Source organism: Heteronotia binoei, chromosome 5 (assembly GCF_032191835.1).
Source record: "Heteronotia binoei isolate CCM8104 ecotype False Entrance Well chromosome 5, APGP_CSIRO_Hbin_v1, whole genome shotgun sequence".
In the NCBI taxonomy this organism is placed as follows: domain Eukaryota; kingdom Metazoa; phylum Chordata; class Lepidosauria; order Squamata; family Gekkonidae; genus Heteronotia; species Heteronotia binoei.
In genome coordinates, this window is record NC_083227.1 from 150,249,850 (window position 1) to 150,262,458 (window position 12,609).

The 12,609-nt window shown below is 41.1% G+C and overlaps 1 protein-coding gene across 2 annotated transcripts in view; it reads right to left on the reverse strand.

Annotated features, from left to right (window-relative positions):
• Positions 1-12,609, reverse strand: part of SH3PXD2B (SH3 and PX domains 2B) — a 175,091-nt gene that overhangs the window by 104,748 nt on the left and 57,734 nt on the right. For both annotated transcript variants that reach the window (XM_060240586.1, XM_060240585.1), the window contains exon 3: positions 3,073-3,148. In XM_060240586.1, the coding sequence (XP_060096569.1) occupies positions 3,073-3,148 (76 nt within the window). The remainder of the gene's footprint in view (positions 1-3,072; positions 3,149-12,609) is intronic.

Consider the following 12,609-nt stretch of genomic DNA (forward strand, 5'->3'; position numbering starts at 1 on the left):
AGCCTGCTTCGGCGGGGGAGGGCGGGATACAAATAAAATTTTACTTTACTTTGCCGCTACTCACCATCAAACCTCTTATAAAAGAAATTATAAACCAGCCTAAAACTGGCAGTCTTTGTGGTCAAGCAAACATCAGAAGTTCATTCTCCAGGCATTTCTGAATGATATGGATTATTTAGACCAATTTCAATCTGGCTTTTGGTGGGACAGTCTCAGTCCCACCAACTGGTAACACTGATGGATGAGTAAGCATCTCTGTGACAGACTGTGTTGATTCTCCTGGACATCTGGGATTTTTTATTCCCTTTGATCATGTTGTCTATCTAGGCTGCCTGGCAAGTAGAGTGCAATACTACAGAAAGGGTACCATTCACTCTGAAAGATTTGTAGCCAAAGAGGGTGTTCTTGGACCCAACACTACATCTGAATGCCTAAGTGATAACACTACATCTGAATGCCATGATAACAAAGAGTTGTCTTGCCCCTTCTCAAATGCAAAACAGATGGGAAAAGAATAACAAACCTACTCACTCCATTTATGTCCTGTCTTACTATCTGAACCAGAACCAAACTAATAACATGTCAGCATACCACAAAACTAACCATTATTAAATGTCTTTTAATACTGGAGTGGTGTGACCCTAGTAAGCTGCGTCAGTCTATACATGTGCTGCCCCATTTTAAATCTTTCAAATGGTTTCCAAAGGCAGCCCCACATAGAACATTTTACAGTAGTCCAGTACATGTAGAATAACTAGCTCATCTTTCCAAGGGACATGGTGGAGCTTTGCTAATCAACTGAGGCTGGTAAAAGACAGCTCTAATATACTCTTTTGTCTGGCCTTCTCCACCACCCTTACCCCTCCACTGCTCAAAAATTGCTGGGAAAAGGGAGGAATAAAGGAAGAGATTTGTCCATCATGCATCTGTTGTCAAGCACCTCCCCCTTTTCTCTTTCCTAATCTTCTTTTCTCTTAATTCTCCACACATTTGCTAAAGCCCTTTGTGTGCTCTTATCTGTCTTCTCTGCTACCACCCCATTATATTTTTTTCAAAGGGAAAGAAAATCAAAAAGGGAAAGAAACAAAGCGACATGTAATAGCAGCAGGGGAGGTAGAAAAGAGGGCTGCACAGAGATGTAGGCTGTTTCTACACTTGGCAGAAAATTCTGTCTTTGTGCATATTTAAAAGTAATCATCTACATTGCTTATTGCCAACATTTCTGTCTTGCTTCTGTATTTTTTAAAGTCTTCTACATTCATTTTGTTGAATGGTTACTGAAAACGCTTCCACCCTGAAGTTGCCCCGCAGTTCTCAAGAGTACTCCACATCATCCATATGACAGCCCTTCAAGTACATGAAGATTGTTATCATATCACCTCTCAGCCATCTCCCCTCCAAGCTAAACATGCCCAGCTCCTTCAGCCTTTCCTCATAGGACTTGGTCTCCAGACCCCTCACCATCTTCATTACCCTCCTCTGGACACGTTCCAGCTTGTCTATATCCTTCTTAAATTGTGATGCCCAAAACTGAGCACAATGTTCTATATGAGGTCTAACCGGAGCAGAGTAAAGATATACCATCACTTCATGTGATCTGGACACAGGCCAAAATCACACTGACCATTTCAGCTACCACATCACACTGCTGACCAATGTTCAAACCCCTAGATCCTTTTCACATATACTACTGCCAAGACAAGTCTCTCCCATCCTATAATGATGCATTTGATTTTTCCTACCTAAATGTAGAACTTTACATTTATCCGCATTAAAATTCATTTTATTTGTTTTAGCCCAGTTTTTCACCCTGTCAAGGTCAACTTGCATCCTGACTCTTTCTACTGTATTTGCTACCTCTCCCAATTTAGTGTCATCTGCAAATTTAATAAGCATTCCTTCTATTCCTTCATCCATATCATTAATAAAGATGTTGAACAAAACAGGTTCCAGGACAGATTCCTGAGGCCCTTTCCTTGTCACTCCTCTCCAAGAGGAGGAGGAACCATTAACAATCACTCTTTGAGTGAAATCTGTCAACCAGTTACAAATCCGCCTAACAGTAACAGGATCCAAACCAAATTTTACCAATTTATTAACAAGAACATTTTGCAGAACCTTATCAAAAGCCTTACTGAAATAAAGATAAACTATGTTTATGCATTCCCCTGATCCAAGTTAGTAACTTTCTCAAAAAAAGAGATAGTTAGCCTGACCTGGCTTGTTCTTGAGAAACCCTTAGTAATCACAGCCATCTTTTCTAAATGCTCAAGGACTGACTATTTGTTCTAAAACTTTTCCAGGGAAAGAAAGAAAGAAAGAAAGAAAGAAAGAAAGAAAGAAAGAAAGAAAGAAAGAAAGAAAGAAAGAAAGAAAGAAAGAAAGAAAGAAAGAAAGAAAGAAAGAAAGAAAGAAAGAAAGAAAGAAAGAAAGAGATAGAGAGATAGATAGAGAGAGAGATAGAGAGATAGAGAGATAGAGAGATAGATAGATAGATAGATAGATAGATAGATAGATAGATAGATAGATAGATAGATAGATAGATAGATAGATAGATAGATAGATAGATAGACAGATGACTTTCCTTTCCCTTTTAAACCCCCTTTCCCACCATTATTCGGGAGTCCTGAATACCGTCAAATACTTTTTCGGGGATATTCAGGGCATTTGTGTGGCTATAGTCAACCCCTGAATAACATCAGAAAATCTGATTTGGCTGTATTTGACTGATATTCAGGGCTATATTCGGTTCAGCTGAACACCCCTACAAAGTATATTGGGTTTCAGAAAGTATGACCCTGGCAGATGAACGCAGCTGTGCATTCTGCGCTGTTCTTCAAAGACTGTTACTGAAACAAATGACAGGCATATACAAGCCTCACAATGGTTTGCACATACAATCAATTCAGTTACCACTTTTAAAATTCCCCAAGCATGTACTAATTCACCCTACTCTTTTTTCTGGCCTAGCAAAATGCTTTGTTAAATTCTACTTGTATTAAATGAAAGAGAGAATATGCATGCCCATGTGCAATAATTCTATTTGACATCTCAGCTGTTCACATTACAAACCTGGCAGAAAGGGGATGATCCTTTGTTTAGGGTCCTTCTGACCTCCTTCCATTGGAAATTTGTCCAACATTTGCATCTAAAAAGAAAGAGATTTTTTTTTAAAAAAAGAAGTCACTGAAACAAACATAATGCTTGAAAAACCCACCATATAAACTGAGCAATGAGGAGAAATGAAAACTTTAGTCACAAATGCTATCTAAGGTTATCTTCTATAGGTTTAAGAGAATGACAACTAAACATGAGATGGGGGGGGGGGGGGGTGAATCCACAAGTTTTTTATTATAGCAAGTCAGAACTGGTATCTACTATAAAGAAAACAAACAGATTATTCTATAGCATCACTCTTATTTAACATCTTCATCTGGCCTTGTATGACAAGGAATTAATACCTGTGTTAAATTCAGTCTGCTCCTTCCAGTGCCCAGGCAATCGAAGCTTCTCTCTAACTATTTTGGAAGAACTTCACTAGGGTTGCCAGGTCCAACTCAAGAAATATCTAGGGACTTTGGGGGTGGAGCCAAGTACAAGGGTGTGACAAGCATGACTGAACTCTGAAGGGAGTTCTGGCCATCACATTTAAAGGGACTGCACACCTTTTAAATGCCTTCCCTCCATTTGGAAATAATGAAGGATAGGGGCACCGTCTTGTGGGGCTCATAGGATTGGACCCCCTCGTCCAATCTTTTTGAAACTTGGGGAGTGTCTTCAGGAGAGGCTCCAAATGCTATCCTATGCTATGCTGAAAATTTGGTGCCTCTTTCTCAAAAAGTTGTCTCCTCCACAGTCCCACATACACACAGATTGATTCTTCTTTATACTCTATGGGAATTGTTCTCAACAGGGTATAATGGAGTGCCCAGCAGACATTCCAACCCCCCCCCCCGCTTTCTGATAACCCTGAAGTGGGGGAGGGTCCCCAAACTGGGATATCTCCTGCCCCCAACTGGGGATTCAATTATCAACAATGGGACCACAGTGGAGATACATGACAAAAACATCGATCACATATAAATTGTTAGGTTGCCTTAGGGAGAAATAATAGTAATATAAAGAAATTAACATGATGTCATGAAGTATAGAAAACAAGTAAGTTGGCAACCTTGATTGAGGTTTGTGCATCTTTGGGGGCCATGAGACTGTATGGCCAGCTGTAATTATGGGGAACATTCTCTTAAGAAGGACCAGTAGTTGGTAGTTTTTTAGAGTTTCTTGGCCAGCAAAAAGAAGCGAGAGCTTTGTCCCTGCTCAAAATGAAGAATGGCTTTCTCTTTTATAAGAAATTTATAAAGAACTGTCTCATTGCTGCATAGCTTTCCATTTGAGAGCATTATGCCAATATTAAAATTGACGGTTGAAACCAGATAAATAGGCTTGCTCCTTATAGAAAAGCACATTGCAACAATGGGTGAGTTTTAAGAGTATATGTTCCATGTAATGGTTAAATTGTATAATTTGGAGATTAAGTTGTGATTTCATCCCTAGGTCCCGAAAATGCACCATACTAGTCCAATAACAACCTTTATTAGTATTTTGTTTGTATTTTTAAGGTGGTTCCTAAAGGAAGCCTCAGTGCTTGGATGGGAAGTTTTTTGGCCAGCAATAAATTGGAAGAATTTGCATATGCTTTGAGTGAAGGAAGTTGTACAACTCAATAAGACAAGAACTTTTATAATACTGATGAAGTGTAACATGAAATGCATTTATTGTAACTAGTTACTTGTACGTTGTAAAATACTATGGGCTCTGTTGAAATTGGCTTAAACGTCTCCTATGGGTTTTATTGTGTATTTTTGTATCGAAGACTTTTGTCATTCTAAAAGTAATTTTATATTTTAAAAGAATGTATATTGTTAAGTAATTTTATATATATATATATATATATATATATATATATATATATATATATATAAAAGTATGGTAGCCTATTTACATCCCAACTGGGGACTGGCAACCCTAAACTCCATACATCAGGAGATCAGAGAATTTCAAACTAATATCGACTGGTACAACGACATAGGGATTCATGTAACCTGTAACAGAGTTAGGTACTTTTGGAAAGGCCAGGAGAAATATGGAAGTAATGGAAAACACTATAAGTTTGTCAGAGATTAAAGCCCACCTTGAGGAAGTTTTATACTTGCTTAAATCTGTACTGCTTGTCTAATCTATTTTTGTGCTGGCACTTTTGGTATTTTGACACAGCATGGTGGGTGCAGCAACAAAATGGCTGCCATAGAAGGCGGAGCCAGCCACAAAACTATTGCCATTCTTAGCTTCAGTAATACAATATATATTCTTGTGCTATGGTGGCAGCAAGAATCTGGGTCTTCCACAGCAAGAATCCGGGTCTGGCAAACCCTGCTCTGAAGTGCTAACTTCTATGCCCCACTGGCTGACTGGGAGGGAGCTACTGCTGAACAGTAGCAAGCAGCCAAGTCTAGGGTAGCCACCCTCAAAGTGGAGCCTGAAGATCTCCTGGTATCACAACTGAACTCCAGACAACAGATACCTCTCCCTCTGGAAAAAATAACTGCTTTGGAGAGTGGACTTTAAGGTATTATATTCAGCTGACACCTCTCCCCTCCCCAAACTCTGTCTTCCTTAGACTCCACCACAAAATCTCCAGGAATTTCCCACCAACCTGGAGCTAGCAACCCTAGTCAGGACTGGGCCCAATGAGTTCTCCCTCAAAGGCCAAAATAGGCCTAGAAATGGACTCCTTCCCCTTCTTTTTACTGACAGAACCAAGCTTGGTTGCTTTTTACTGAGAGAACCAAGTCTGGTTGCCTAGCAACAGTCTGGCATCTTCCCCAATGGCCTAATCCTTGACTGTCTTGGGGTGACTGGGTTGTTCTTTGAACAAAACATGGCTCGAGTTGTCCCCAATACGGTTAGGCTTTTATATTTACAGGATCCTTATGCTGCTTATGTTGAATGGCTTGTTTTTTATTATTGTAGTGACTCACTATGCACACACAGGAGGAGGTAAACATTAGACTGTGTACAGATAAGTGGCTTGCCTAAAGTTACGAAGTAAATGCAAGATGAAAACATTGTACAAGTCCCAAAATACCAAATCATGTCGCTACTGCAACACAACAATCATTTTACACAAGAAGAACCAGTCAAATTCCCATAGAGATTCTCCTTCAACAAATCCATTCCCCCCCCCCTGCAATTTTCTCCTCAGCTTCTCTTACCCAAAGAAAGACTCCTAATGCTTACCTATATCAAAGATGCAAACAGATTTCCATGCATTATCACTGCTTTGGGAGTAGGGGTTAATGGAGGATGCTGGAGATTGGCTCCCAGAGGAGAACATGGCATATTAGTTTGAAAAGAAGCAGCTGTCTAATTAACAGCCAGCCCGTCACTCAGCCTTCCAATAAAGAGTCAATCTCTTCCAAGGTTTTGTGGTAGCACTGGTCCACCGGTGGAGGCTAGAGGAGAACAATGCAAGCATATTGGTGTTCCTACAGTAATGCCTTAGGCTGTGGTCTCCCATTTTGAAGAAAGAAAATGCTGTACTGTCATCTTTCCCCCTCAAGATAGTGGTTCAGTAAGCTCCTGAATATAACCAGTAGCAATAGCTTAAGCTGGGTGTTCTTGGCTTATTTTTGAGTAATCGTGTATGAAAGCACTGTAAATTAATGTACATGAAATACTGGATGAAACATCAGTTTATGAAGCAATTAATCAGACACTCAATGGCTCATAACATATACATTAATAGGTGTATTAAATATACGTGCTGTCTAGTTTCATATGGCTCCTTCTAGGAAAACATTAGTAACAGACACACGAGATATGTCTGCTAGATTTGCTAATGTAATTCACCACTTAGTTAATGCTAAACAGTACCAAACATATTGTTCTCTAAAATACATATGCTCCCCTGATTAGTTACGGAAGCAGACATACTGCTTGCATCCTTTCCAGACAGTTAATAACAGAAGACCACTGTATTTAACAAAGAACCAAAAGAGAACAACACGTTGTTCATCAGCAGGTCACAGCAGAGAAATCTTTGCTAGTCTGACCACATTAATGTCATGCCAGTACAATCTTAACAGAATTACTGGGCCTGTAGAAATCCCTTTTGCTCATTTCCCTGTACAATTAAAGACTTACACAACAATGTTGCCAAATTAAAACCTTACTGGATCATTTTATGTATGAAGGATATGAATGACCTTCTTCCTGTTTGGGAAGGCCGTTAAAGTTTGTGGCAAACAGTGAACAAGAGACACAGTGTCCGGTCATGAAGATGGTGGTCATTTGCCTAGAGCAAAAATGTTCCATTAGCATGACTCAAGCAGAGAATGTGTCTACATTTTGGGGACAGGAGAGTGGACTGTACGCACACTCAGTTCATGACCATCACTGAAGCTTCCTGTAAGAAAATAAATTATTCCCCACTATCCACACAGGAAGTTCTTCCTTCCTCAGGGAAGTGCCTTTCTTACAAATCAATGAACATGGACAGCAGAAATTGACTACAGAACCACCATAATCTGAAAGCAGACAGGAGCAAACTTCTGACTTTCTAAAGTGATGGAGGTTTTGGCTTCTCCTTTCATCTTGTTCTTTACATGGGAACAAGTGGAGAAATTTACTTCTACCATTTTGAATCACTGGCTCTCAGGACTTCAAACCGGAGAGGAGAAAGCACACAAAAGCAAACTGGATTACAGATTATTTGCCTACGAGTGCCATTTGAACATTACAGACAGAGGGAACTGCAAGGCCAAGCAAGGCCATCCATTAACACATAAGAAAGTATATGTAGGCAAACAGTTTCATTCCATATAGGCTAGGCATCAGCTCTGTGGTCTAAAATCATAGAGGATTTTGATCTCTCAGCTACTCACAGCATTACAAAAATGAAGTACCTAATTTAGCCTCCTTCTCCTTTTCTTTTCTGGAAGCCAAAAGTCTGTAGTTTTAATTCAGTACATGTTCATCAGTATACAGGCTGCCAATGGTTCACGGGCAAAAGCAGACTACAGCCAAATGTGCATTCTTATTTTATTTTTACATAATTTCAAATCCTCCTTCATTCCATTTTCAGAGCTGGCAAATTATATCATCAAGGACAATCAAACAATCTGTGACCAAAAGGCTGGAAACCTGCAAAGGTTCACCCTTGTATCTGTATAACACAAAACACCTGCAGCAGCGAAAGCCAGCTGAAAGACTGTTTTGTTTGGAATGGGTTTTTCGCCGTTCTTCAGCCACAGGCTTATATTTTAAACTGCTGAACTGGGAGATGGAGATGGCAGCTTTTCTCTCAAAATGTGTGATGAGGTAGCTCACTGCTGTGAGATTTACTCTGCTGATTACACTGATTTACCAGTTCCTGAATTCTTGAAACAAATAAGAGAGGTGTGGGAGGATCTTCTAAATGCCTCCATGCTATATTTTTATACTTTTGGATTATGCAGATAACTTAGCCCAGGGTTTCCCAAACTTTTTTTTCCCGTGGCCCAGTTATTTTTGCACTTCTCCTTCGTGGCTCACTAAAAATTGGGGGTGGAGCCAGGAGACTTTGAGGGTGGAGCTGGGAGATCATTTCCTGTGGTGTCACTTCCAGGTCAAGGGCCAAGTGATGTCACTTCTGGGGCACACTGAACCAAAACTCCACCTCTTCCTGTGATGCCACTTCCAGGCACTCCCCCAAAGAGAATACCACTTCGTTGGCCTCGTTCTAAATGAAATTATCTCTCAAGGCATCGCCACCCGTACAGTAGTAAACAATGTCCCAAAAATACAATCAGTTACTCTCTGCAGTCTTAGCAACAGTGTGATGCTTTCAAAAGAAAAAGGGGAAAAGGATGCTTGCCTACCCTAGTCAATGCCTCGTGGGGTTAACTGTATGCTACCTACCAGCTCTAAGGCTGCTGCTACTATCTTCCGTTCGCTTTTACCACAAAATATACCCCCCCCCCAATGCCAAGCAGACATAGTTGCTTCCAAGTGCTTCACTTTTAGCCAAGGCAGAGTTCTCCCACAATGTAAAGGAGTCAGGGCCAGGCTTACAACAAAGCAATGCAATACACAGACACTTGTTCCGACTGAAGGCTGGCACTCATCATATTCCAGCCTCCAATCATGAGCATGTATGCAACCATCCATGTATTTTGTGGAACTTTTTGTTGGCGTATTCGCTGGTATGCTCTGGGCTCGAGAGGCTTAAGAATATACAGCGCACTGACCTGTGCTAACTATATACATTTATTTACAGATTTACAAGTTTTAGTTGTCCTGGTATACACTGGTCAAAGTGCTTCGCCAGACAACACATACGATAGCAGAGGATACGCTGTATAGACTCTCCTCAGTTATAAACACATAGCTATATACAAGCACCAATCAGCACACAGTGCTGAGTCATTCTGCATAAGCACAAGTCCTCCGGACAGAACCGGTTTGCACCTGCTAAGGGAAGCTGTCACGAACTGTCATAGATCAGGAACTGTCATAGATCATGTGCGTTAGACTCCAGCCTAAAGTCTTACTAGCAAGCATATGCTGACACTTTTCCCGTACTCTCCCCTTGCTACAGCCCATTGAGCACCCCAAATTTTACTCCTGTAGGGACAGAAGAAGAGCACTGGAGTAAAGAAGGGTTGTGTAGGACCATCCTCCTGTTCTGGGTGACCCAAGCTACACTGACAGTGTCAAATTTAAGAAGCTAAGGAGGGTCATCCTGGTTAGCACTTGGATCAGAGACCACAAATGAAGTCTGAAGTTACTCCACAGAGGTAGGCAACAGCAAATCTGCTTATCTCCTACCTTGAAAACCTTCCGGGGTCACCATAAATCAGCTGTAGCTATGGCACTTTCCACCACCAATGTAGGGACAGTATACAGAGCAAAGTGGGATTCTACAGTGATAAAGGAAAACTGGTGGAAAATGGCTGCCCGCTTTCGCAAATGGGCGTGACCTTTCACCAGGGAAGGAACTGTGCAATTGGATACATGTCTCCAGCCAGCAGCCCTTTCTAGCAAGTTTTGCATTTTAACTCTGGTAAGGGCAAAACATTTCTAAGGGTGGTCTTTAAGGGCCCCCACTTGCCTTTCCTTTACACCTTTGGTCCAATGGCTTTCCATTGCCAGGCAGAAACGGCAGCATTTCTTCACCATCCCTCACCACTATGTCTTATCTTCCCGCCCAGGCCATGGGATGCCTTTCAAAAAGGGAAGCAGTCTAGATGCCGCCAGCCCCCTTCCCCAGGGAACACCTCCCTGAAACTTTCTTTAAGAGTGCGAATTGCTGGTGAGCGTCTTCACCCAGCTGGGATGGAAATGAGGCGTTTGCCGCCGCCTCCCCTTTTGGAGTTGCTCTTAATGACTTAATTGCTCTGCAGAAGACAGAGCTGCACACAAAAGAGAATGGCTGCCAAGAAGCGCCGGGAGCTCGTCGGCTTCAGGCATCAATGTTATCAGAGTGTCCATTCCTCTACAGCAGGTCAGTGCAGCGAGACCAGCAATAGCAGTGCTCCACTGACCAGTTTTTCCCAACTTAAGGCTACTGAAGGTGGGGCTAGCTAGGGCTTTTCTTGAGACCCGGCATTGAGGCTTGCATGGACTGGTACTGGGTCATGACCCAGCGAATGGGAAATGCCGAATTAGTCCATTGAGATGCCTCAGAACTCAAAATATATAATTTACCATACAGTGCAAGATCAAAATGGCAATACTGTGGTAGATAAATGCGGACAATCATTTCGGCGTTTTATGAAATTTGACTCTCTCTCTCCTCAATCACCAGATTACCTCAGAAGACTGTTTGGGGCTTGGCCAATCTGAAAACATTTCTTCAGAATAATAGTTACTGAGGATGGCCAAACTTGCTTAACATAAGAGCCACCTAGAATAAATGTCAGATGTCTGAGAGCTGCAAAACATGAATATCAGATGAGGAAGGAAGGAAGGAAGGAAGGAAGGAAGGAAGGAAGGAAGGAAGGAAGGAAGGAAGGAAGGAAGGAAGGAAGGAAGGAAGGAAGGAAGGAAGGAAGGAAGGAAGGAAGGAAGGAAGGAAGGAAGGAAGGAAGGAAGGAAAACAGATGGAGGAGAGGCAGAAAGAAAGCAACTTTAAATGCATTCTCCAGGCTGCTGGCTGCCTTGGCTTGGAGTAGTGATTTAAAGAGAGAAATGCCTTCTCTAAGCCACCTGATGGGGAGTGGGGGCTTCAAGAGCCACAAAATAGCCTCTTCCGGCTAGCTTACACCTAACTGACAGAGGAAATTAATTGTAGCTCTATCAGATTCTTGCTATGCATACGGCCGCAATGCTTAATGTTTTAAATGTTTAAATATCTTAAATACCTAACTTAAAATTTTTGTTTGATTTACTTGTTGTAAGCCGCCCTGAGCCACCTTGGTGGGAAGGGCGGGATATAAATCATAAATAAATAAATAAAAATGTGTGAAAGAGCTACAGTTTGGCCACCCTTGGTCTGTACTCTAGGCAATAGTAGGTGTGGCATACAAACTTGCTGTGATATTGTAACCGGGGCTTGACCAATGAAGAGGAGAACAGAACTACTACATCCTGTGTTTTATATAATGAAGCTTCTGATAACATTAGCTGACAAAAGCTCTTGGAAATTGGAACAGTTATGCAGATTTTGAAAACAGAAAGCAATTTCTAGTGTGAGGAATTTCTATACTGCCTTTCTAATGATCAAGGTACTTTACAAATAATACCCACCACTCTTACTAAAACCAACAGGTATAAAAATCACTTATTAAAACTAAAACTGACCGCAAACAACAAAATAAGTCCATTTATCAGATATACCGAAGAAACATTTCTGCTTAGGTCCAGCATTAATGCAATTTTGGAGCTACTGTGTATTTCTTTCACCAGGCTGTCTAGGGAGTGAAGTTCAAAGATAAAAGACAGACTTTTCCAATGATCAGAAAAACACCACAGGGAATGTGCCAGACGCATTAATCAGAGTGATCAACATTTAAGAACCAACAGAGTCAGGCTTAGTAAGTAGAAGTGGAATCACAGGAAATCCTTGGTACAACAAACCAGTTTTCCCTTCAGAGAATAAAAAAAACAGCAATTCAGGGTAAAAGATTATAACGAGGGCCACTAGCACAGTTCCCCTTTAACCTTCTCAGGAATGCGTTGCTCAGGCCAATTTCCAACAGGGACAGAATAAGCCTGCACATTCTCTCCCTCTCATACTCATCTGATCTGCAAATACAGTAGAGATACCCGCTTAAAAATATAAAATACTGCACTTTTTCCTTCTGCAACACCACCTGTGCAAATCTGCATGTCGGATCAGAAACAGCATTTCTTAGGACAGTTTTTCTGAAATACAGATTTATACTTTAAAAGGCTCACAGTATTACAAGAGGGTCACTGAACAATTTCAGCAACAAAAAGAGCTATTTTAAGAGCTTGCTGCAAAGTAAGCACGTCATTTACTAAGGCTGATGGAATTTAGAAACTAGCCTCTTGAATTTGCAAGATCTTTGCATTGTAACCCAACAAATCATACTCTCGATTAGAATA